The sequence below is a fragment of the Eubalaena glacialis genome, chromosome 8 (genome assembly GCF_028564815.1).
Source record: "Eubalaena glacialis isolate mEubGla1 chromosome 8, mEubGla1.1.hap2.+ XY, whole genome shotgun sequence".
NCBI classification, from domain to species: Eukaryota; Metazoa; Chordata; class Mammalia; order Artiodactyla; family Balaenidae; genus Eubalaena; species Eubalaena glacialis.
Genome location: NC_083723.1, coordinates 106,697,468 through 106,723,022, shown reverse-complemented (window position 1 = coordinate 106,723,022; position 25,555 = coordinate 106,697,468). Strand labels below are relative to the sequence as shown.

The 25,555-nt window shown below is 35.9% G+C and overlaps 1 protein-coding gene across 1 annotated transcript in view; it reads left to right on the top strand.

Moving 5' to 3' along the window:
* The window catches only part of COPG2 (COPI coat complex subunit gamma 2), a 138,605-nt gene that overhangs the window by 45,002 nt on the left and 68,048 nt on the right, over positions 1–25,555 (top strand). The window contains exons 10-11 of the mRNA XM_061198724.1: positions 23,958–24,091; positions 24,862–24,929. Coding sequence (XP_061054707.1) covers positions 23,958–24,091; positions 24,862–24,929 — 202 coding nt within the window. The remainder of the gene's footprint in view (positions 1–23,957; positions 24,092–24,861; positions 24,930–25,555) is intronic.

Below are 25,555 nucleotides of genomic sequence, written 5' to 3'. Positions count from 1 at the left end.
CCTTGGAGGCCCCGTCTCCAAATAGGGTCACACTGTGGGTTAGGGCTTCAATATATGACTTGGTGGGGGGGATGGGGGAATACAAACATTCAACCCATTTAACAGTTACCTCATGTATTTTTCTATATTTTTGTTATAATGTAATACAAAGTTAACTTTTAAATATGGCTGATAATTTCTCAGGCCTGTACAAAGAAAGATATCTTTAGAGTAAAAAAACAAAACCAAAAAAAAAGCACCAAATGCTGAGTAGAATGAAGGACAAAGATAAGCAAGCACATTCTAACAGTGAATTTTTTTAAAATATCAAGAATAAAGAAAAAATTCTAAATTTTATGTAAAGTAAAGCTCATTTGACCCATAGTTTTACTTCAGGTTTCTCTCAGCAGCATTGCATGCAAGGCAGCAATGGAGCATTGTCTTCATAGTGCTGTAGGAAGATAACTGTCAACCTGGAATTCTGTACCCAGCCAAACTGTCATTCATCAGTGAGGGTGAAAGAAAGGTAGTTTCAAACATAAGGGTTTACCATAAATAGTTAACCAATCACTTTGTAAGAATTATTCATAGATTTATTCCAGCACAAACAAATAGAAGGCAATAGTGGAATTTAAGAAGTAATAGTGAGCAATGGAATTCTCACTGTTTAGGTAATTCTAAATCGATGTTGTAAGTTTAAAATTTAATAACAAGCTCAAAAATTCCAGGAGGACTGCACCGTGATAATTTTTTTTTTTTAAAGGGAGCTTTATTTTTATTATTTTTGGCTGCATTGGGTCTTTGTTGCTGTGTGGGCTTTCTTTAGTTGTGGCGAGCGGGGGCTACTCTTTGTTGGGGTGCGCAGGCTTCTCATTGCAGTGGCTTCTCTTGTTGTGGAGTACAGGCTCTAGGAGCATGGGCTTCAGTAGTTGTGGCACGAGGGCTCAGTAGTTGTGGCTTGTGGGCTCTAGAGCACAGGCTCAGTAGTTGTGGTGCACAGGCTTAGTTGCTCCCTGGCATGTGGGGTCTTCCTGGACCAGGACTCAAACCCGTGTCCCCTGCATTGGCAGGTGGATTCTTAACCACTGCACCACCAGGGAAGCCCACCATGATAAATATTGATGTTAGATGTAAGTAAAAGCATGTTAAGGTTTTTGTGGTTTGTTTTTGTTTTTTTTGTTTTTGTTTGGGAGGAAGATATTGTTAGTGATATTAAAGTTTGTCAGAAAATATATGGGTTAGTAACTAAGAATATAAATGGAATGTAAAGCTTTAACAATGTTGAAATAAAAATGGAACAAAGAAAAGTTGATTGAAGGTTGGTAAGGAAAAAATAATAAAGACAAAGTATATAAATAGAAAAAAGAAAATAAATTGGATAGAATTAAGTGTAAATGTGTTAGTTATCTCTTGCTGTGTGACAGATTAGCCCAAAACATAGCTGCTTATAGCAGACATTTATTATCTCACAGTTCCTGTGGTCAGGAATCTGGAAGTAGCTTAGCTGTCTGGTTTTGGTTCAGGGTTCTTCATGAAGTTGCAATCAAGTTGTCAGAGCTGTAGTCATCTGAATCTGGAAGATTCACTTCCAGTTTCATTCATGCAGTAGTTGATAGGCCTCAGTTTCTCCCTGGCTATTGGCCAGGTGCTTCGTTTCTCACTTTGAGAGCCTTTCTCTAGGCTGCCTGGATGTCCTCACAGCCTGGCAGCTGGCTTCTCCAGAGTGAACTGAGGGAGAGAGCCTAAGATGGAAGCTGCAGTGTTTTATAACCTAATCTTGAAAGTGACATGCCATCACCTCTGATGCTTGCTCTTGGTCACACAGACCAACCCTCATATAATGTGGGAGGGGACTACACAAGGATGTAGATATTCAAAAGTGGAGATTTGGGAGGACCATCTTGGAGGCTGGCTAGCAAACAAGATATTTCAATTATAATAATAAATGTAAATGGGTTTACTTACATTATTAAAGGATTACTTATTAAAAGAGTCTCAGATTGGGTAAACAAAATAACAGACCTACTATACAGCCTTTTACATAAGACACTTCCAAACAAAATGACGAGGAAACATTTCAAGTAAATATGTCAAGAATATATGCTAGATATATACTAACACAAAAAAATGTAGTTTAACATTATTAGTATAAGCCCCAATAGGAATCAAGGTTTAAAGCATTAAAAATGACAGTGAGATTTTGTATTTTGACAAAAGTAATGGTCTTAAAAATGGTATAACAGGAGCGATCTTACATATACTTAATAGCATTGTTTCAAAATATGTAAAGCAAAATGTTAAATACAAGAAATTAAGGTCTTGGGAGACTATTTATTTTTGGATTTTGAATTTTATTTTATTTATTTTTTTATACAGCAGGTTCTTATTCGTTATCCATTTTATACATATTAGTGTATATATGTCAATCCCAATCTCAAGGTCTTGGGAGACTTTAAACACTTCTCTTAAATGGCCAATCAAGCATAAAAACTTCAGACTGTAGTTGACCTGTATATCACTGATAACAAAATTGACCTTGGATTTATAACCCTGTGTCCAAGAGAGAATACATAATATTAATTCCTTAAAATTTTTAAATTGAGAAACATAATGTACATATAGAAAAATGCATAAAAGTTGTAGTTGTATACATTATGTCCACTTTCTGTGAGACACTCTTATAATGATCATATACATTAGGTGGTAGTACATTTCTGGTATTTCAGAAATGTTTTATGTATCCTTCTTGGTCATAACTACCCCCAGTAGAAACCACTTTCTGACTTCTATGGTAGTTATTTCTTTGCCTTTATTTAGATTTTTACCCCCCTGCGCATGTATCCCTAAACAGTAAAGTTTAGTTTTGCCTTGTTTTGAACATTCTGTCTATAGAATCATGCAGTATTTTGGGTCTTGTTTTTTTTTTTTTTCCCACTCAGTATTCTGGTGTAAGATTCACCCTTGCTTTTGGTGTAGCTCTAGTTCATTTTAATTATATTTTATATTTCCTTGATTGAATACTTCCTAGTTTATTTATATTCATTCTACTATTAATGGGCATTTGGATTATTTTCTGTTTGGAGCACTTATTAATAATGAAATGGCTGTAAACAGTATCCCTGTACCTCATACCACACTGCCTCATTACCATAACTTTATGTCTTTGTATGTAAGCATGCATTTCTATAGGGTATATATCTAGGAATAGAATTGCTAGATCATTGGGTATACATCTCTTTACTAGGTAACGTTAGACTTTTTTTCAAAGTGATTGTACCAATTTACACTCCAGCCAGCAGTGTGGGATTTCCTGAGGCTTGATACTGTCAAACTTTAAAAATTTTACTAATCTAAGGGGTATATTATATATTTTTTATTGAGCTATAACTCACATATCATAAAATTCACCTTTGTAAAGTGTATAATTCAGTGGTCTTTAGTATATTCACAAAGTTGTATAACCACTACTACTAACTCCAGAACATTTTTACCACCCTAAAAAGAAACCCCCAACCCATTAACAGTCCTACTCCCTATTCTACCCTCCCCTCAACCCCTGGAAAACATTAATCTGCTTCCTGTCTCTATGGATTTGCCTGTTCTGGACATTTCATATAAGTGGAATCATACAATATGTGGTCTTTAGTTTTTGGTTTCACTTACAATAATCTTTTCAGGGTTCATCTATATTGTAGAAGTATCAGTACCTCATTCTTTTTATGGGTGAATAATATTCCACTGGGTGGCTATACCATATTTTATTTATTCATTCATGTGTTGATGGACATTTGGGTTGTTCCCACTCTTTGGCTATTATGAATAATGCTGCTATTGGCAGTCATGCATAATTTTTTATGTGGACATGTTTTCAATTCTCTTGGACATTTACCTGTGAGTAGAATCCCCAGGTCATAATGTAACTATGTTTAACTTTTCTAGGAGTGCCAAACTGTTTGACAGAGTGGTTGTAACCATTTTACATTCTTGCCAGGAGTGTGTGAAGTTCTGATTTCTCCACATCCTCACCAACACTCACTATTGTCTGTCTTTTTTTATTATACATAGCATAGTAGGTGTGAAGAGGTATATCAATGTGGGATTTTTTTTTTCCCACTGGAAAAGTTTTATTGAAAAAAAAATTATACAGATAAGTTCTTGGTCTGACAGCAGGAAAGGTTTTAGTTCCCTAACAAGTTTCAGCATCTTTTCATGTGCTTATTGGGCATTTGTATATCTCTTTAAAATCCTTTGCTCATTTTAAAAAAATGGGGTTATTTGTCTTTTATTGTTGTTTGAAATAGTTGTTAAATATATTTTGGATACTAAACCTTTATTAGGTATATAATTTGCAAGTATTTCCTCCCATTCTGTGGCCTTCCTTTTCACTTTTTTGATAGTGTCCTTTGACGTACAGAAGTTTTAAATTTTGATGAAGTCTAATTTGTCTTTTTTTCTTTGGTTGCTTGTGCCTTTGTTATTATACCTAGGAAACCATTATCTAATCCAAGGTCACAAAGATTTACACCTGTGCTTCCTTCTTCTAAGCGTTTTATTTTTTACATTTTGGTCTTTGGTCCATTTTGAGATATTTTTGTATATGGTGTGAAGCAGGGGTCCATTTTCATTCTTTTGCATGTGGATATGCAGTTGCAATATGAGTTTGCAGTTGTCTCAGCACCATTTGTTGAGAGACTGGTCCTTTTCCCTTGAATTGTCTTGGCATCATTGTCAAATCATTGTGGTTTTAATTTGTAATTTTCTAATTACTAATGAGTTTGAGAACCTTTTTCTATATTTATGAACCATTTGGATATTCTTTTTATTTAAATACCTATTGGAGTTTTGCCCTTTTTTTTTGTTTGGGTTATCCGCTTTATGCTTATTGATTTCTAGTTCTTCTGTATTCTAGATGTGAGTCCTTTGTTGGTTGTATAAGTTGCAGATAGCTTTTCCCACTCAAGTTTGTCTGTTCCCTTTCTTGATATCTTAATGAACAGAACATTCTTAAAGGTAATGTCATTCTTTTACTTTCAGAATAATATTTTTGGTGTCTTGATCAAGAAATGTTTTCTACCCCAAGTTCTCAAATGTATCTTCTGTACTATTTTCTACAAGCGTTATAGTTTTAACTTTCATGTTTTAGGTCTATAATCTACCTGGAATTGTTTTTTGGATATGGTATGAGGTAGCAGTCTTTTTTTCCCATATGGATATCCAGTAGTCCCAGCACCATTTGCTGAAATACCTGTCTATACCCATTGCTATGCAATATCAGCTTTGCCATGAAACAGGCATGCTTATATGCATTGGTCTGTTTCTGGGCTCCTGTTCTCCACTGCTCTATATTTCTCTCCCTGTACCAGCAAAACATTGCCTTATCATCACAGCTTTATAATAGTGTAGATATATGGTAGAACAAATCCTCCTCTCTTACTCATTTGCAGTAGTGTTTCTCAGTTCTTGTTTTGTATCCTTATTTCTCTTCTCTCTGTGTATGTGTATAATTTTATCAGGGATTGTTTAGCTTTCCCCTCAGTTGAGTTTACCTCTTCCTGGGACACTCCCACCAAGACCATTAATAACAACCAAGAAGTTCTAACCTGGGCAATCTCATCCCCCAGATTTTTCATTCATTGGGACTTTAGGGATATTTTCCACAGGCAGCTAGTGAGACCAACCATCCCAATGACTGGCCATGCTGCCAAAATGAGTCGCTTTTGGTCATGCTGCCAAATGACCTCTCATTCTTTGATCCACTTCCAGAAAGCTACAGTAGAAACCTGGCTTGATGCCCACCTTGCTATAACAATTTTTATGCAAATAAGTACAAATATCCAAGCAAAACTCATACCTAACCTACTGGAGTAACATTCATTGGGTGAAACTCATAGACTGGTGCAGTACTAGTTGCACTGGGCTCCACATTGCCTTTTCATCCTAGGACAGTGTACAGAGGTCTATCAGGACCATTTTTCTCACCCTGAGAAAGGGATTATGACCCTTGGGTTTTGAGATTTTTGAACTACTGTGAACAATTTTATGCCAACAAATTGGATAACCTAGAACCTATTTTGACAGCTTAACATAAATTTTGAGGGAAGCAGCCCTTCCCTGGCATAATCAAGAGCTGGGATCCAAACCTTGCCAGATGTATGACATGGCATGCTAGTAGTAGAAATCTCCATGTCCACCTTTACTGTTGGGGAAGCACCAGCCCCTCCTTTGGCATGATAGGAAGGAACTTGAGTCCAAGCTTTGTGGGTGACCAGAATCGATTACACATTTAGCTGAGTCCAGTTGTTACGGAGGTTCATAGGAATCCAGCTTCTTTTCTGAGTGGCCAGAAGATCAGTTTTGGACAAAATGACCATACTCCTCACTTGTTAAACTCATTTATTAATTTTCAGAATTTCTCTGGCAATTATTTTTGATTTTGTATGTCCATTATTACAGTTGGCCTTTAAAAAAAATTACAGTTTTTGCTATGAACTTCCCTCTTAGTACTGCTTTTACTGCATCCCATAAGTTTTTGTATGCTGTGTTTTTGTTTGTATGAAGGTATTTTCTAATTTCCCTTTTGATTTCTTCTTTGACCCATTGGTTGTTCAAGAGTGTGTTGTTTAATTTTCGTATGTTTGTGCATTTTCCAGTTTTCTTTTTGTTATTTCTAATTTCATCCCATTGTGGTTGAAAAAGATACTTGGTATGATTTAATCTTCTTGAATTTGTTAAGACTTGTTTTGTTACCTAACATGTGATCTATTCTGGAGAACGTTCCCTGTGCACTTGAGAAGAATGTGTATTCTGCTGCTGTTGGGCAAAAAGTTCTGTATATGTCTGTTAGGTCAATGTAGTTCCAGCCCACTGCTTCCTTATTGATTTTCTATCTGGATGTTCTATCCATTATTGAAAGTGGGGTATTGAAGTCTTCTACTATTATTGAATTGCTCTCTTTTCCCTTCAGATCTGTCAATGTTTGCTATATATAGTTTTTTGAAAATTGTTTTGACTATTCTGGGTCCTTTATATTTCCATATAATTTTAGGATCAGCTTTGAATTTCTACAACAAAAAGCCTGCTGGCATTTTGATAGGGATCGCATTGAATAGAATAGATCTATTTTGGATAAATCAATTTGGGAGAATTGCCATCTTGACAATATCTAGTCTTCCAGTCCATGAACAGAAATTGTTTCTCCATTTATTTAGAATTCTCAGCAGGGTTTTGTAGTTTTCAGTGTAAAAGTCTTACATTGCTTTTATTAAATTTATTTCTAAGTATTTTACTCTTTCTGATGCTGCTATGAATGGAATTGTTCTGTTAATTTTGTTTTGGATTAATTGTTGCCAATATATAGAAATCAGCAGTTGATTGTTGATTTTTTATTTTCACGTGTTGATCTTGTATCCTGTAACCTTGATATGGTCATTTATTTGTTCCATTTGTGTGTGTGTGTGTGTGTGTGTGTTATATTCCTTGGGATTTTCATGTACAGGATCATGTCATCTGAGAACAAATACAGTTTTACTTCTTCCTTTCCAAACTAGATGTCTTTCTTTTTTTCCTAATTGTACCATCTTGAACCTTCAGTACAATGTTGAGTAGAAGTGGTGAAAGCAGATATCCTTGCCTTGTCCCTGATCTTAAGGGGAAAGCATTAAGCATGACGTTAACTATGGATTTTATGAAGATGCCCTTTATCAGGTTGAGGGCATTCCCTTCATTCTCTAGCTTTTTTGAGAGTATTTATCATAAATGGGTGTTAGATTTTGTTGACTGCTTTTTCTGTATCTGTTAAGATGATCATGTGGTTTCTGTCCTTTTTATTATTAACTTGGTATGTAACACAAAGTGATTTTCTTTTTTTTTTTCCTTTTTTAAAAATTGAGGTTGAGTTGATTTACAATATTATATAAGTTTCAGGTGTACAGCATAGTGATTCACAATTTTTAAAGGTTATACTCCACTTCTAGTCATTATCAAATCTTGCCTGTATTACCTGTGCTGTACAATATATCCTTGTAGTTTATTTATTTTATGAATAGTAGTTTGTGTCTCTTACTCTCCTACCCCTATATTGCCGCTCCCCCTTCCCTCTCCCTACTGGTAACCACTAGTTTGTTCTTTATATCTGTGAGTCTTTTTCTTTTTTGTTATATTCACTAGTTTGTTTTATTTTTTAGATTCCACATATAAATGATATCATACAGTATTTGTCTTTCTCTGTCTGACTTATTTCACTTAGCATAATATCCTCCAAGTTCATCCATGTTGTTGCAAACAGTAAAATTTCATTTATTTTTATGGCTGAGTAGTATTCCATTGTGTATATATACCACATATTCTTTATCCATTCATCTGTTGATGGACACTTAGGTTGCTTCTATATTTTGGCTGTTGTAAATAATGCTGCTGTGAACACTGGGGTGCATATATCTTTTTTTTTTTTTATAAATTTATTTTTTGTTTATTTATTTTTGGCTGCGTTGGGTCTTCATTGCTGCGTGTGGGCTTTCTCTAGTTGCAGGGAGCAGGGGCTACTCTTTGTTGCGGTGCGCGGGCTTCTCATGGCGGTGGCTTCTTGTTGCAGAGCACGGGCTCTAGGCGCGCGGGCTTCAGTAGTTGTGGCACACAGGCTCAGTAGTTGTGGCTCACGGGCTCTAGAGCGCAGGCTCAGTAGTTGTGACACACGGGCTTAGTTGCTCCGCGGCATGTGGGATCTTCCCGGACCAGGGCTCAAACCCGTGTCCCCTGCATTGGCAGACGGATTCTTAACCACTGCGCCACCAGGGAAGCCCCGCATATATCTTTTTGAATTAATGTTTTCCTTTTCTTTGACTATATCCCCAGGAGTGGAATTGCTGGATTATATGGTAGTTCTGTTTTTAGTTTTCTGAGGAGTCTCCATATTGTTTTCCATAGTGGCTGCACCAATTTATATTCCCACCAACAGTGTAGGAGGGTTCCCTTTTCTCCACACCCTCTCCAGCATTTGTTATTTGTGGACTGTTTAATGATGTCTGTTCTGGCAAGTATGAGGTGATATCTCATTGTGGTTTTGATTTGCATTTCTCTAATAACTAGTGATGTTGAGCATCTTTACATGTGCCTGTTGGCTATCTGTATGTCTTCTTTGGAATAATGACTATTCTGTACTTCTGCTCATTTTTAAATCAGGTTGTTTGTTTCTTTGTTTTGTTTTTGTTTTTCTTAACATCTTTATTGGAGTATAATTGCTTTACAATGGTATGTTAGTTTCTTCTGTATAACAAAGTGAATCAGCTATACATATACATGTATCCCCATATCTCCTCCCTCTTGCATCTCCCTCCCACCCTCCCTATCCCACCCCTCTAGGTGGACACAAAGCACGGAGCTGATCTCCCTGTGCTATGTGGCTGCTTCCCACTAGCTATATATTTTACATTTGGTAGTGTATACATGTCCATGCCACTCTCTCACTTCTTCCCAGCTTACCCTTCCCCCTCCCGTGTCCTCAAGTCCATTCTCTACATCTGCATCTTTATTCCTGTCCTGCCCCTAGGTTCTTCAGAACCATTTTTTTTTTTTTGGAATCCACATATATGTGTTAGCATATGGTATTTGTTTTTCTCTTTCTGACTTACTTCACTCTGTATGACAGATGCTAGGTCCATCCACCTCACTACAAATAACTCCATTTCGTTTCTTTTTATGGCTGAGTAATATTCCATTGTATATATGTGCCACATCTTCTTTATCCATTCATCTATTGATGGACATTTAGGTTGCTTCCATGTCCTGGCTATTGTAAATAGAGCTGCAGTGAACATTGTGGTACATGACTCTTCTTGAATTATGGTTTTCTCAGGGTATATGCCCAGGAGTGGGATTGCTGGGTCGTATGGTAGTTCTATTTTTAGTTTTTTAAGGAACCTCCATACTGTTCTCCATAGTGGCTGTATCAATTTACATTCCCACCAACAGTGCAAGAGGGTTCCCTTTTCTCCACACCCTCTCCAGCATTTATTGTTTGTAGATTTTTTGATGATGGCCATTCTGATTGGTGTGAGGTGATACCTCATTGTAGTTTTGATTTGCATTTCTCTAATGAGTAGTGATGTTGAGCATCCTTTCATGTGTTTGTTGTCAATCTGTATATCTTCTTTGGAGAAATGTCTATTTAGGTCTTCTGCCCGTTTTTGGATTGGGTTTTTTTTTGATATTGAGCTGCATGAGCTGCTTGTATATTTTGGAGATTAATCCTTTGTCAGTTGCTTCATTTGCAAATATTTTCTCCCATTCTGAGGGTTGTCTTGTTTATGTTTTCCTTTGCTGTGCAAAAGCTTTTAAGTTTCATTAGGTCCCATTTGTTTATTTTTGTTTTTATTTACCTTTCTCTAGGAGGTGGGCCAAAAAGGATCTTGCTGTGATTTATGTCATAGAGTGTTCTGCCTGTGTTTTCCTCTAAGAGTTTTATAGTGTTTGGCCTTACATTTAGGTCTTTAATCCATCTTGAGTTTTTTTTGTGTGTGTGGTGTTTGGGAGTGTTCTAATTTCATTCTTTTACATTTAGCTGTCCAGTTTTCCTAGCACCACTTATTGAAGAGGTTGCCTTTTCTCCATTGTATATTCGTGCCTGCTTTATCAAAGATAAGGTGACCATATGTGTGTGGGTTTATCTCTGGGCTTTCTCTCCTGTTCCATTGATCTATATTTCTGTTTTTGTGCCAGTACCATACTGTCTTGATTACTGTAGCTTTGTAGTATAGTCTGAAGTCCGGGAGCCTGATTCCTCCAGCTCCATTTTTCTTTCCCAAGGTTGCTTTGGGTATTCGGGGTCTTTTGTGTTTCCATACAGATTGTGAAATTTTTTGTTCTAGTTCTGTGAAAAATGCCGTTGGTAGTTTGATAGGGATTGCATTGAATCTGTAGATTGCTTTGGGTAGTATAGTCATTTTCACAATGTTGATTCTTCCAATCCAAGAATATGGTATATCTCTCCATCTGTTTGTATCATCTGTAATTTCTTTCATCAGTGTTTTATAGTTTTCTGCATACAGGTATTTTGTCTCCTTAGGTAGATTTATTCCTAGGTATTTTATTCCCTTTGTTGCAATGGTAAATGGGAGTGTTTCCTTAATTTCTCATCATTAGTGTATAAGAGTGCAAGAGATTTCTGTGCATTAATTTTGTATCCTGCTACTTTACCAAATTCATTGATTAACTCTAGTAGTTTTCTGGTGGCATCTTTAGGATTCTCTATGTATAGTATCATGTCATCTGCAGTGACAGTTTTACTTCTTTTCCAATTTGGATTCCTTTTATTTCTTTTTCTTCTCTGATTGCTTCCAAAACTATGTTGAATAATAGTGGCGAGAGTGGGCAACCTTATCTTGTTCCTGATCTTAGTAGAAATGGTTTCAGTTTTTCACCATTGAGAACGATGTTGGCTGTGGGTTTGTCATATATGGCTTTTATTATGTTGAGGTAATTTCCCTCTATGCCCACTTTCTGGAGGGTTTTTATCATAAACAGGTGTTGAATTTTGTCAAAAGCTTTTTCTGCATCTGTTGAGATGATCATGTGGTATTTCTCCTTTAATTTGTTAATATGGTGTATCACATTGATTAATTTGCGTATATTGAAGAATCCTTGCATTCCTGACATAAACCCCACTTGATCATGGTGTATGATCCTTTTAATGTGCTGTTGGATTCTGTTTGCTAGTATTTTGCTGAGGATTTTTGCATCTATGTTCATCAGTGATACTGGCCTGTAGTTTTCTTTTTTGTGACATCTTTGTCTGGTTTCGGTATCAGGGTGATGGTGGCCTCATAGAATGAGTTGGGGAGTGTTCCTCCCTCTGCTGTATTTTGGAAGAGTTTGAGAAGGATAGGTGTTAGCTCTTCTCTAAATGTTTGATAGAATTCACCTGTGAAGCCATCTGGTCCTGGGCTTTTGTTTGTTGGAAGAGATTTTTAATCACAGTTTCAATTTCAGTGCTTGTGACTGGTCTGTTTATATTTTCTGTTTCTTCCTGGTTCAGTCTCGTAAGGTTGTGATTTTCTAAGAATTTGTCCATTTCTTCTAGGTTGTCCGTTTTATTGGCATATAGTTGCTTGGCATATAGTAGTAATCTCTCATGATCCTTTGTATTTCCGCAGTGTCAGTTGTTACTTCTCTTTTTTCAATTCTAAGTCTATTGATTTGAGTCTTCTCCCTTTTTTTCTTGGTGAGTCTGGCTAATGGTTTATCAATTTTGTTTATCTTCTCAAAGAACCAGCTTTTAGTTTTATTGATCTTTGCTATCGTTTTCTTCATTTCTTTTTCATTTATTTCTGATCTGATCTTTATGATTTCTTTCCTTCTGCTAACTTTGGGGTTTTTTTGTTCTTCTTTCTCTAATTGCTCTAGGTGTAAGGTTAGGTTCTTTATTTGAGGTGTTTCTTGTTTCTTGAGGTAGGATTGTATTGCTATAAACTTCCCTCTTAGAACTGCTTTTTCTGCATCCCATAGGTTTTGTGTCATCGTGTTTTCATTGTCATTTGTTTCTAGGTATTTTTTGATTTCCTCTTTGATTTCTTCAGTTATCTCTTGGTTATTTAGTAGTGTATTGTTTAGCCTCCATGTGTTTGTATTTTTTTACGGATTTTTTTTCCTGTAATTGATATCTAGTCTCGTAGCATTGTGGTCGGAAAAGATACTTGATACGGTTTCAATTTTCCTAAATTTACCAAGGCTTGATTTGTGACTCAAGATATGCTCTGTCCTGGAGAATGTTACATGAGCACTTGAGAAGAACGTGTATTCTGTTGTTTTTGGATGGAATGTCCTATAAATATCAATTAAGTCTATCTTGTTTAATGTATCATTTAAAGCTTGTGTTTCCTTATTTATTTTCATTTTGGATGATCTGTCCATTGGTGAATGTGGGGTGTTAATTTCCTTATTATTTTTGTGTTACTGTTGATTTCCCCTTTTATGGCTGTTAGCATTTGCCTTGTGTATTGAGGTGCTCTTATGTTGGGTGCATAAATATTTACAATTGTTATATCTCCTTCTTGGATTGATCCCTTGATCATTATGTAGTGTCCTTCTTTGTCTCTTGTAATAGTCTTTATTTTAAAGTCTATTTTGTCTGATACAAGAATTGCTTCTCCAGCTTTCTTTTGATTTCCATTTGCATGGAATATCTTTTTCCATCCCCTCCCTTTCATTCTGTATGTGTCCTTAGGTCTGAAGTGGGTTTCTTGTAGACAGCAAATATACGGGTCTTGTTTTTGGATCCATTCAGCCAGTCTATGTCTTTTGGTTGGAGCATTTAATCCATTTACCTTTAAGGTAATTATTGATATGTATGTTGCTATTACCATTTTCTTAATTGTTTTGGGTTTGTTATTGTAGGTCTTTTCCTTGTTTTGTGTTTCCTGCCTAGAGAAGTTTCTTTAGCATTTGTTGTAAAGCTGGTTTGGTGGTGCTGAATTCTCTTAGCTTTTGCTTGTCTGTAAAGGTTTTAATTTCTCTGTCGAATCTGAATGAGATCCCTGCTGGGTAGAGTAATCTTGGTTGTAGGTTTTTCCTTTTCATCACTTTAAGTATGTCCTACCACACCCTTCTAACTTGCAGAGTTTCTGCTGAGAAATCAGCTGTTAACCTTATGGGGATTCCCTTGTATGTTATTTGTTGATTTTCTCTTGCTGCTTTTAATATTTTTTCTTTGTATTTAATTTTTGATAGTTTGATTAATATGTGTCTTTGCGTGTTTCTCCTTGGATTTATCCCGTATGGGACTCTCTGTGCTTCTTGGACTTGATTGACTATTTCCTTTCCCATATTAGGGAAGTTTTCAACTATAATCTCTTCAAATATCTTCCCACTCTGTTTCTTTTTCTCTTCTTCTGAGACCCCTATAATTTGAATGTTGGTACGTTTAATGTTGTCCCAGAGGTCTCTGAGACTGTCCTCAATTCTTTTCATTCTTGTTTCTTTATTTCTGCTCTGTGGTAGTAATTACCACTATTTTATATTCTAGGTCACTTATCCATTCTTCTGCCTCAGTTATTCTGCTATTGATTCCTTCTAGAGAATCTTAAATTTCATTTATTGTGTTGTTCATCATTGTTTGTTTGCTCTTTAGTTCTTCTAGGTCCTTGTTAAATGTTTCTTGTATTTTCTCTATTCTATTTCCAAGATTTAGGATCATCTTAACTATCATTATTCTGTATTCTTTTTCAGGTAGACTGCCTATTTCCTCTTCATTTGTTAGGTCTGGTGGGTTTTTGCCTTGCTCCTTCATCTGCTGTGTGTTTTTCTGTCTTCTCAGTTTGCTTAACTTACTGTGTTTGGGGTCTCCTTTTTGCAGGCTGCAGGTTCGTAGTTCCTGTTGTTTTTGGTGTCTGTCCCCAGTGGCTAAGGTTGGTTCAGTGGGTTGTGTAGGCTTCCTGGTGGAGGGGACTAGTGCCTGTGTTCTGGTGGATGATGCTGGATCTTGTCTTTCTGGTGGGCAGGTCCACGTCTGGTGGTGTGTTTTGGGGTGTCTGTGAACTTATTATGATTTAGGCAGCCTCTCTGCTAATGGGTGGGGTTGTGTTCCTGTCTTGCTAGTTGTTTGGTATGGAGTGTCCAGACCTGTAGCTTGCTGGTCGTTGAGTGGAGCTGGGTCTTAGCGTTGAGATGGAGATCTCTGGGAGAGCTTTCGCCGTTTGATATTACGTGGGGCCGGGAGGTCTCTGGTGGTCCAATGTCCTGAACTTGGCTCTCCCACCTAAGAGGCTCAGGCCTGACACCCGGCCAGAGTACCGAGACCCTGTCAGCCACACAGCTCAGAAGAAAAGGGAGAAAAAAAAAGAAAGAAAGAAAAAATAAAATAAAATGAAGTTATTAAAATAAAAAATATAAAAATTATTCAAAATAAAAAAATAAAAAATAATAAAAAAAAGAAAGAAGGGAGCAACCAAACCAATGAACAAATCCACCAATGATAATAAGCAGTAAAAACTATGCTAAAAAAAAAAACGTGGACAGATAGAACCCTAGGACAAATGGTAAAGGCAAAGGTATACAGACAAAATCACACAAAGAAGCATACACATACACACTCACAAAGAGAGAAAAAGGAAAAAAAAATATAAAAGGAAGAGAGCAACCAAATCAATAAACAAATCTACCAGTGATAATAAGCACTAAGTACTAAACTAAGATAAACATAAAATCAGAAACAAATTAGATGCAGAAAGCAAACCCCATTCTACATTTGCTCCCAAAATCCACCACCTCAATTTTGGGATAATTCATTGTCTATTCAGGTTTTCCACAGATGCAGGGTACATCAAGTTTATTGTGGAGATTTAATCCGCTGCTCCTGAGGCTGCTTGGAGAAATTTCCCTTTCTCTTCTTTGTTCACACAGCTCCTGGGGTTCAGCTTTGGATTTGGCCCTGCCTCTGCGTTTAGGTCGCCTGAGGGCTTCTGTTCCCTTTTGGGAAGTCTGAGGTCTTCTGCCAGTGTTCAGTAGGTGTTCTGTAGGAGTTGTTCCACATTTAGATGTATTTTTCATGTATTTGTGGGGAGGAAGGTGATCTCCACGTCTTACTCCTCTGCCATCTTGAAGGTCCTCATGATTTTCTGATGTAAATCAATTTTGTTTGCATGCTTGGGAAAAATGCTACTTGATTATGATATATAATTCTTTTTATGTATTGGTGGATTCAGTTTGCTGATATTTTGTTAAGGAGTTCATGTGTCTATGTCAGGAGGGATATTGGTCTGTTGTTTTCTGAGAATTTGTCAGGTTTTGTTATCCAGGTAATAATGGCATCACATCATTAGCTGGGAGGTAGTGTACCCTCATTTATGTTATAAAAGAGTTTGTGAAGGATTGGTATTATTTCTTTAAATATTTGATAGAATTAACCAATGAAGCTGTTGTGACCTTTGCTTTTTTTGAGGGAAGATTTTAAGTAACTAACTCATAAGTCTGTTTAGATTCTATATTTCTTTGTAAGTCAGGTTCGGTAGTTTGGTGTTTCTAGGGATTTTACCATTTCATCTAAGTTATCTAATTTGTTGGCATATAGTTGTTTATAATATTCTCTTATAATCATTTAAATTCCTTTAGGGTCAGTAGTGTTGTCCTTTATTTCATTCCTGATTTTGGTAATTTGTATTCCTTCGCTTTTTTTTTTTTCCTTGTTTAGTCTAGCTAAAGTTTTGTCAATTTTGTTGAATTTTTTCAAAGAACTAACTTTGTGTTTCGTTCATTTTTCTTTCATTGTTATTTTTCTGTATTCTAGTCCATTGATCTTTTCTCCGATCTTTATTTACTTTCTTGCTGTGGACTTGGTTTAGTCTTCTTTTTCTAATTTCTTTATTGTGGATACTTAGGTTACTGATTTGAGACCTTTCTTCTTTTCTGGTATAGGTGTTTAGAGCTATAAATTTCCCTCCAAGCATTGTTTTAGCTACATCTCATAAATTTTGATTACTCTGTTTTTGTTGTCGTTCTGTTTCAGATTTTTTTCTTGTTTTGCATTTGATTTATTCTGGATACATGGGTTACTTAGAAATAAGTTGTTTAATTTCCAAATATTGGGGATTTCCTTTATTTTCTGTTGCTAATTTATAATTTAATTCAGTCGTGGTTGGGGACTATGCTTTGATGATTTCTATCCTTTTAAATGTATTGAGACTTGTTTTATGACTGGCATTTAATGTGTCTTTGAGAACTGTCCATATGCACTTGAAAAGAATGTATTTTATAGTCACTGGGTTGAATGTTCTAGGTTGAGTTGAGGAATTAAATTGTTCAAGTCCTCTATATCCTTGATGATTTTGTCTAGTTGTTCTATCAGCTATTGGGTAGGTATAGACATCTCCAGCTATTATTGTTAAAAGATCTATTTCTCCTTTAGTGTTAAGTTTTGCTTCATATATTTTGAGGCTCTGTTGTTAAGTGTGTATTTGTTTATCATTGTTATATCATCCTGATGTATTGAGCAGCTTCTCATTATGTCTCTTTTTGTCTCTTGTAATATTTTGTCTTAAATTCTCTGTCTGATATTAATATAGCCACTCCTGATCTCTTACGATTAGTTTGCATGGCGTATCTTTTCCCATCATTTTACTTTCATCTCATTTGTATCTTTGAATCTAATGTGTATCTCTTGTAGACGGCACATAGTTTGATCTTGCTTTTTTATCCTGTCTGGCAATCTCTATCTTTTTGTTGGGGTGTTTAGACCTTTCCCATTTAATATAATTATTGACATAGTTGTATTTACCTTCGCCATTTTGCTGTTTTTTCTATAGAAGTGTCCTGTCTTTTTTGTTCCTCTCTTCCTCTTTGACTGCCTTCTTTTGTGTTAAATAAAATTTTCATTGAATCATTTTAATTTCTCTGTCAATATTTTTACTGTTTAAAAAGTTGTTTCTCTGAGGATTAGAATATGCATTTTAATTTACCACAATCTACTTCAGATTAAGACTAATTTAATTTTAGTAAAATATAGAATCTTTGCTGCAGTATAGTTCTGTACTCTCCCTGCTCCTGTTTGCTATTATTGTCATGTATATTACATGTATGTGCATTATCCAATACTGCAGTGTTATAATTATTTTTATACAATTTTATGTCCTTTAAATTAGTTAAGAAGAGAAATGAAAATATTATTTATAGAATCATTTATATTAACTCATATTTACCATTTCTGGTGCTCTTTATTTCGCATTGATTATTCATGTCACTGGAGTCAGTCTTTCAGTTTAACAGACTTCGTTTAGTATTTTTTATAAATCAGGTATGTTAGCAACACATTGTCTCAGTCACTGCTTATCTGGGAATGTCCTTTTATTAGCCTTCATTTTTGGAACATAGTTCTGCTGGATAGAGAATTTTTATTTTTTTATTTCAACACTTTGAATATGGCATTCTCTATTTCATTGTTTCAGGTGAAAAGCCATTAATTGTATTGTTGCTCCCCTGTACAATGTGATGAGTAGCTTTTATCTTGCTTCTGTCAAGATTTTCTCTTTGTCTTATGCTTTCAGCACTTTGACTATGGTGTGTCTATATGTGGATCTTTTTGTATTTTTCCAACTTGGGATTTGTTGAGCTTCTCAAGTGTGTAGATTAATATTTTTAACAAATTTTGGAAGTTTTGGGTCATTATTTCTCAGGATATTCCTTTTGTCCCTTTGTCTCTCTCCTTTCCTTCTGGGACTCCTATCATGAAAATGTTGGTACACTTGGTCGTATTCCATAGGTCTCCAAGGCTCTGTTTTTTTTTTTTTCCTTCATTCTTTATTTTCCTCAGCTGGATTATCTCAGTTTAACCTATCCTCAAGTTACTGGCTTTTTCTACTGTCAGTGCAAATCAGCTGTTGAATTGCAGATTTGAATTTTTTGAAAGTTGTTTCTGAACTCTCTCACTTTTTTTTAAATTGAAGCATAGTTGATTTACACTACTGTGTTTCAGTTGTACAGCAAAGTGATTCATTCTTTTTTATGGCTGAGTAATAGTCCACGTGTGTGTGTGTGTGTGTGTGTGTGTGTATTATATATATATATATATGCATATCACCTCTTCTTTATCCATTCATCTGTTGATGGACACTTAGGTTGCTTCCATGTCTTGGCTATTGTAAATAGTGCTGCTATGAACATTGGGGTGCATGTATCTTTTCGAATTAGAGTTTTTGTCTTTTCTGGTTATATGCCCAAGAATAGGATTGCTGGATCATTTGGTAGCTCTATTTTTAGTTTTTTAAGGAACCTCCATACTGTTTTCCCTACTTACTGGTTGCACCAGTTTACATTCCCACCAACAGTGTAGGAGGGTTCCCTTTTCTCCACACCCTCTCCAGCATTTATTATTTATAGACTTTTTGATGATAGCCATTCTGACTGGTGTAAGGCGATACCTCCTTGTGGTTTTGATTTGCATTTAATTAGTGATATTGACCATCTTTTCATATGCATGTTGGCCATCTGTATATCTTCTTTGGAAAAATGTCTATTTAGGTCATCTGCCCATTTTTTGATTGGGTTGTTTGTTTTTTTGATATTGAGTTTTATGAGCTGTTTGTATATTTTGGAAATTAACCTCTTGTCAGTCACATTGTTTGCAAATATTTTCTCACATTCTATAGGTTGTATTTTCATTTCGTTGATGGTTTCCTTTGCTATGCAGAAGCTTTTAAGTTTGGTTAGGTCCCATTTGTTTATTTTTGGTTTTTTTTCTTTTGCCTTGGGAGACTGGTCTAAGAAAATATTGCTACTATTTATGTCAGAGAATGTTTTGCCTATCTTCTCTTCTAGGAGTTTTACGGTTTCACATCCTATATGTGTCTTTAAAGCATTTTGAGTTTATTTTTGTATATGATGTGAGGGAGTGTTCTAATTTCATTGATTTACAAATAGCTGTCCAGCTTTCCCAACACCACTTGCTGAAGGCACTGTGTTTTCTCCATCGTATATTCTTGCCTCCTTTGCTGAAGATTAATTGTATGGGTTTGTTTCTGGGCTCTCTATTCTGTTCCATTGATCTACATGTCTGCTTTTGTGCCAATATCACAGTGTTTTGATTAGTGTAGCTTTGTAGTATTGTCTGAAGTCTGGGAGAGTTATACCTCCAGCTTTGTTCTTTTTCCTCAGAATTGCTTTGCCACTTCAGGGCCTTCTGTGATTCCATATAAATTTTAGGATTATTTGTTCTAGTTCTGTGAAAAATGTCATGGGTAATTTGATAGATATAGCATTAAATTTGTAGATTGCTTTCAGTAGTATGGCCATTTTAATAATATTAATTCTTCCAATCCAAGAGCATGGGATATCTTTTCATTTCTGTGAATCATCTTCAGTTTCCTTTATCAGTGTTTTAGAATTCTCAGCATATAGGTCTTTCACCTCCTTGGTTAGGTTTATTCCCGTGTTTGTGTGTGTGTGTGTGGGTGGGTGGGTGGGTGTGTTTAGTGCGATTTTAAACTTTTTTTTTTTTTTACTTTCTGATATTTCATTGTTACTGTAAAGAAATGCAACAGATTTCTGTATATTAATCTTGTACCCTGCTACCTTGCTGAATTCATTTATTAGTTCTAATAGTTTTTGTGTGGAGTCTTTAGGTTTTCTGTATAGAGTATTATGTCATCTGCATATAATGACAATTTTACCTCTTCCCTTCCAATTTGGATACCTTTTATTTCTTTTTCTTGTCTGGTTGCTGAGGCTAGGACTTCCAATAATACGTTGAATAGCAGTGGTGAGAGTGGGCACCCTTGTCTTGTTCCAGAATTTAGTGGGAAGGCTTTCAGCTTTTCACTGTTGAGTATTGTGTTGGCTCTGGGTTTGTCATAAATGGTTTTTATTATGTTGAGATGTATTCCCCCATACCCACTTCAGTGAGAGTTTTCATCGTGAATGGATGTTGAATTTTATCACATGCTTTTTCTACATCTATTGAGATGATCATATGGTTTTTGTCTTTTCTTTTGTTGATGTGGTATATGACATTGATTTGCATATGTTGAACCATCTTTGTGACCCTGGTAAGAATCCAGCTTGATCATGGTGTATGATCCTTTATATGTGTTGTTGGAGTTGGCTTGCTTAAATTTTGTTGAGGATTTTTGCATCTCTCTTTGTCAAAGATATTGGCCAGTAATTTTCTTTTTTTGTAGTGTCTTTGTTTTTGGTATCAGGGTGATGGTGGCTGCATAAACTGACTTTGGGAGTGTTTCCTCCTCTTAAATCTTTTGGAATAATTTGAGAAGGATAGGTATACGTTCCTCTTTGTATGTTTGGTTGAATTCCCCAGTTAAGCCATCTGGTCCTGGATTTTGTTTGTGGGGAGTATTTGGGTTTTTTTGTTTGTTTTTTATTACAGATTCTATTTCACTTCTAGTGATTGGTCTGTTCAAATTATGTTTCTTCTTGATTCAGTTCTGGCTGACTGTATGTTTCTAAAACCTTTTCTGTTTCTTCTCGGTTGTTCAATTTGTTGGTTTATAACTGTTCATAGTACTTCCTTACGATTTTTTGTATTTCTGCAGTATTGGTTGTTATTTCTCATTTCTTATTTTGTTTATTTGGGTCTTCTCTCTTTTCTTTTTGGTAACCTGGCTAGAGGTTTGTCGATTTTGTTTATCCTTTCAAAAAACCAGCTCTTGGTTTTATTGATCTTTTCTATTGTTGTTTTGATCTCTATTTTATTTATTTCCTCTCTGATCTTTATTATTTCCTTCCTTCTAATGACTTTGGGTTTTGTTTATTCTTCTTTTTTCTAATTCTTTTAGGTGGTAGGTTAGGTTATTTACTTGAGATTTTACTTGTTGCTCGAGAAAGGCCTGTATTGCTCTGAATTTCCCTCTTTGAACTACTTTTGCTGCATCCCATAGATTTTGTAGGTTGTGTTTTCATTGTCATTTGTCTCGAGGTATTTTCTGATTTCCTCTTTGATTTCATTGTTGACTCATTGGTTTTTTAGTAGGATGTTGTTTAGTCTCCATGTGATTGTTTTTTCCCATTTTTCTTTCTGTGGTTGATTTCTAGTTTCATACTGTTGTGGTCAGAAAAGATGCTTGAGATAATTTCTGTCTTCTTAAATTCATTGAGGCTTGTTTTGTGTCCTCGTGTGTGGTCTATCCTAGAGAATGTTCCATGAGCACTTGAAAAGAATGTGTATTTTGTTTGTTTTTTGTTTTTGTTTTTTTTGGATGAAGTGTCCTGTAGATACCAATTAAGTACATCCGTTCTATTGTGTCATTTAGGATCTCTCTTGCCTTATTGATTTTCTGTCTGAAAGATCTGTCCATTCATGTCAGTGGGGTGTTGAAGTCTCCTACTATTATTGTATTCCTGTCAATTTCTCCCTTTATGTCTGTTAGTATTTATTTTGTATATTTAGGTGTTCCTACATTGGGTGCATATATATGTTAACAAGTGTAATGTCCTCTTCTTGTACTAATCCCTTTATCATTATATAGTGTCCTTCTTTGTCTTTCTTTTTGGACTTTGTTTTAAAGTCTGTTTTGTCTGATATGAATATCGCTACCCCTGCTTTCTTATTGTTTCCATTTGCATGAAATATCTTTTTCCATCCCCTCACTTTCAATCTATGTGTGACTTTTGCCCTAAAGTGAGTCTCTTGTAGGCAGCATATTGTAGGTACTTGTTTTTTTATCCGAGCAGATTTGAAATTTTTATTCTAGTTATGCACTTTCCAAATCCAGAGTTTCTATTTGGTTCCTTTAAAAAAAAAACCAAAATTCATTTTTTCCTCTTTATTGATACTCTCTCTTGGGTGAGGCATGATTGTCATGCCTTTAACTTTTTAATTCCCTTTAATTCTTTAGATATGGTTTCTTTTGCTTCTTTGAACATATTTATATTAGTTGACTTAAAGGCTTTGCCTAGTAAATCCAACATCTGGGCTCCTTCAAGAATAATTTCTATTGACTGCTTTTTTTCACTATATATGGGCCATATCTCACTATTTCTTTGTGCATCATAGCTTTTTGTCAAAAACTGGATATTTAATATACTGTGGTAACTGACAATCTTATTTCCCCCTTTTCCATCCTCAGAGTTTGTTTTTGTTGCTGTTTGTTGTTGTTGTTTGTTTAGTGACTTTCCTGGACTAATTCTGCAGTCCTTATTCTTTGTCATGTGTGGCTACTGAAGTCTGCTTGGTTAGCTGAGTCTTCGGATAATGATTTGACAGATTTTCTTAAATGCTTTTGACCAACATGTCTCCCATCTTTTTTTCAGTGGGCATTTTGTGTGTTGGGGTATGCATAACTGTGCCTTAGTCTTCCCTTCCTAGTTGTGCAGAAACTCAAAGTCGAGCATGGGTGAGAGGCTAGAGCTCTGTAAGATCTTTCCTGGGTATTTGCACAACCTTCTAGATCCCCAGGAATATGTCAGAAATTAAAGCCGCTTATGGGCATCTCATTTCTTAGATTTTCTTTTTAAGTTTTTTTGGCCAGACTCTTGTTTGCGCCAACTAGAATCAATACCTGTGGCAACTGCAGTGTTAAGCAATTGCCGCTGTTTTTTGGGAGGCAAACCTCCTGGGGATAGGGCTTTCCTCACTGAATGTCCTGAGTCAGATGAAATAAAAATTAGCTTCGGGGAATTCCCTGGTGGTCCAGTGGTTTGGACTCCACGCTTCCACTGCAGAGTGCATGGGCTCGACCCCTGGTTGGGGAACTGAGATCCCACATGCTGTGTAGCACGGCCAAAAAATTAGCTTCATGAATGGGGCTTTTTTAAGGAGCATCATTCAGGTCAAGTAGTGACAGTGCTCTGGGAACAGGACTTTTGATGGTGCTCCAAATTCATCTGCCTCTTTCAGTGGCTACTAGGCTCCTGGCTTTCGTAGCTAGTGTGGTTCTGAGGCCCTGGTTTCCAAGGCTTCCATGAAGCTGGGAAGAGGGTATGAAATAGAGCAAGTTAAAATACCAGAAAGCTTACTGTTCTTATGAAGATTCAGCTGTTCCTCTTGAATAAATGTTCCTAGGATTGTTGTTTCTAGAGTGCTGAAAAAGTTGATTTTGAAAATTTACACCAGTATTCTCATTGCTTTTATGGAAGAGTGTATTTTCAGAGGTCCTTCATTCATAATTCCAAAAGTGCTTCTCATTCTGTCTGTGCTTTTTTTTTTTTTTAAATATTTATTTATTTATTTATTTGGTCGCGCCGGGTCTTAGTTGTGGCTCGCAGGCTTGTTAGTTGCAGCTTGTGGGCTTGTTAGTTGTGGCTCACTGGCTCCTTAGTTGCAGCACACAGGCTTCTTAGTAGTGGCATATGAACTCTCAGTTGAGGCATGCATGTGGGATCTAATTCCCTGACCAGGGATTGAACCCGGGCCCCCTGAATTGGGAGCATGGAGTCTTAACCACTGTGCCACCAGGGAAGTCCCCCTGTCTGTGCTTTTAGCCACTATGCACATTGCCTCTGTTCTTTATGATATCTAATTATGGCCTATGTCTATTTATTGTCAGCCATGAAAGTCCAGTCTTTGATTTCATTGAGAGCTGCTTGCGAAATAAACATGAAATGGTTATTTATGAAGCTGCTTCAGCTATCATCCATCTTCCTAACTGTACTGCAAGGGAGTTGGCACCTGCTGTTTCAGGTTAGTTGTATATTTGATAACTGGCTTTTGTTTATTTTCTTATGTTTTTGTTTTAAGTTCCATAGGTCTACAGAATAGGTATTTTTGAACCTTAGCTCTGTATATATAGCCTTTACATTTTGATACGTAAATGATTTATTTTAGCTGTTTTTTAATTACAGTTGTACCTCCATATCCTTGGGTTCCACATCCCACCGATTCAACCCAATCGATTCACAGTTGGTTGAATCCTCAGATGTGGAACCTGCAGATACCAAGGGCTGATTGTGCTACACCATTTTATATAAGGGTTTTTAGCATCCCCAGATTTGGGTATCTGCCAGGGGTCCTGGAAGGTCCAGGGTCCAGTCCCCTGCAGATATGGAGGGGTGACTGTATTTCTTTTTCTGAAGTTATCATTTCCCCATATTAAAAAATTTAAGTTTTTACTTAGAAAACAAGTAACTTTAACGCCTTCAGTTCTCCATGTTTAAAAAACCCATTTACTCTTACAACCATAAATATTCCTACTCTTTAAATTCAGATATTAAATGGGTATATTACCTTTTTTAGGAAAAAAAATAAACTTTGTTTCCTGTATTTAAAGTTTTTATAGCTCAACAAAAAGTACTTTTTCTATTTTTGATGATGTATTTTTCATGTGAATTTTTGATGCTGTGATCTAATTTCCTTATGCGTGTTTTGAATGTGATTCTTCATGTACTGTATTTTCAGAAACATGCTATATGTTGAAATGAGCTATGTTCACAGTGACCTTTTTTCTTTCCTAGTTCTTCAGCTTTTCTGTGGTTCTCCTAAGCCAGCTTTGAGATATGCAGCTGTGAGGACCTTGAACAAGGTAGGTGTTCCTTTGCTAACTATTGACTTGTATCAGTGTTCAATTGAGAAACATTAAATACGAAGCATTTGGCTTTCTGTCCAAGGTTAGTAGATATGATTTATGGGCTTCACTTCTGTAGCACCTCACTTGTATTTGCAGCCTTAGATATGGCCATTTATACTATTATTCATGTGCTCAATAGCCACATGTAGTTAGTGACTATCATATTAGACACTGCAGATATAGAATATTTCTATCATTGCAGGAAGTTCTCTTGGACAGTGCTGGTCTATAGCAACACTATCCAATAAAAACACTATGTGAGTCACATATGCGATTTTAAATTTTATTGTAACCACATTAAATTCTTTTATGATGAGATTAACTTTAAACATATATTTTATTTACCCTAACATGTATAAAATTTATCAACGTGATCAGTATAAAATTATTAGAGATATATTTTACCTTCTGTTTTTTCATACTAAGTCTTTGATATCCGGTGTATATTTTGTATTTACAGCATACCTCTGTTTGGAATAACCACATTTCAAAGGCTTAGTAGTCACATATGGTTATTGGCTACTATATTGGACAGCGTAAATCTAGAGGATACAGTGCAGAAACACAGAAGGAATTAAATA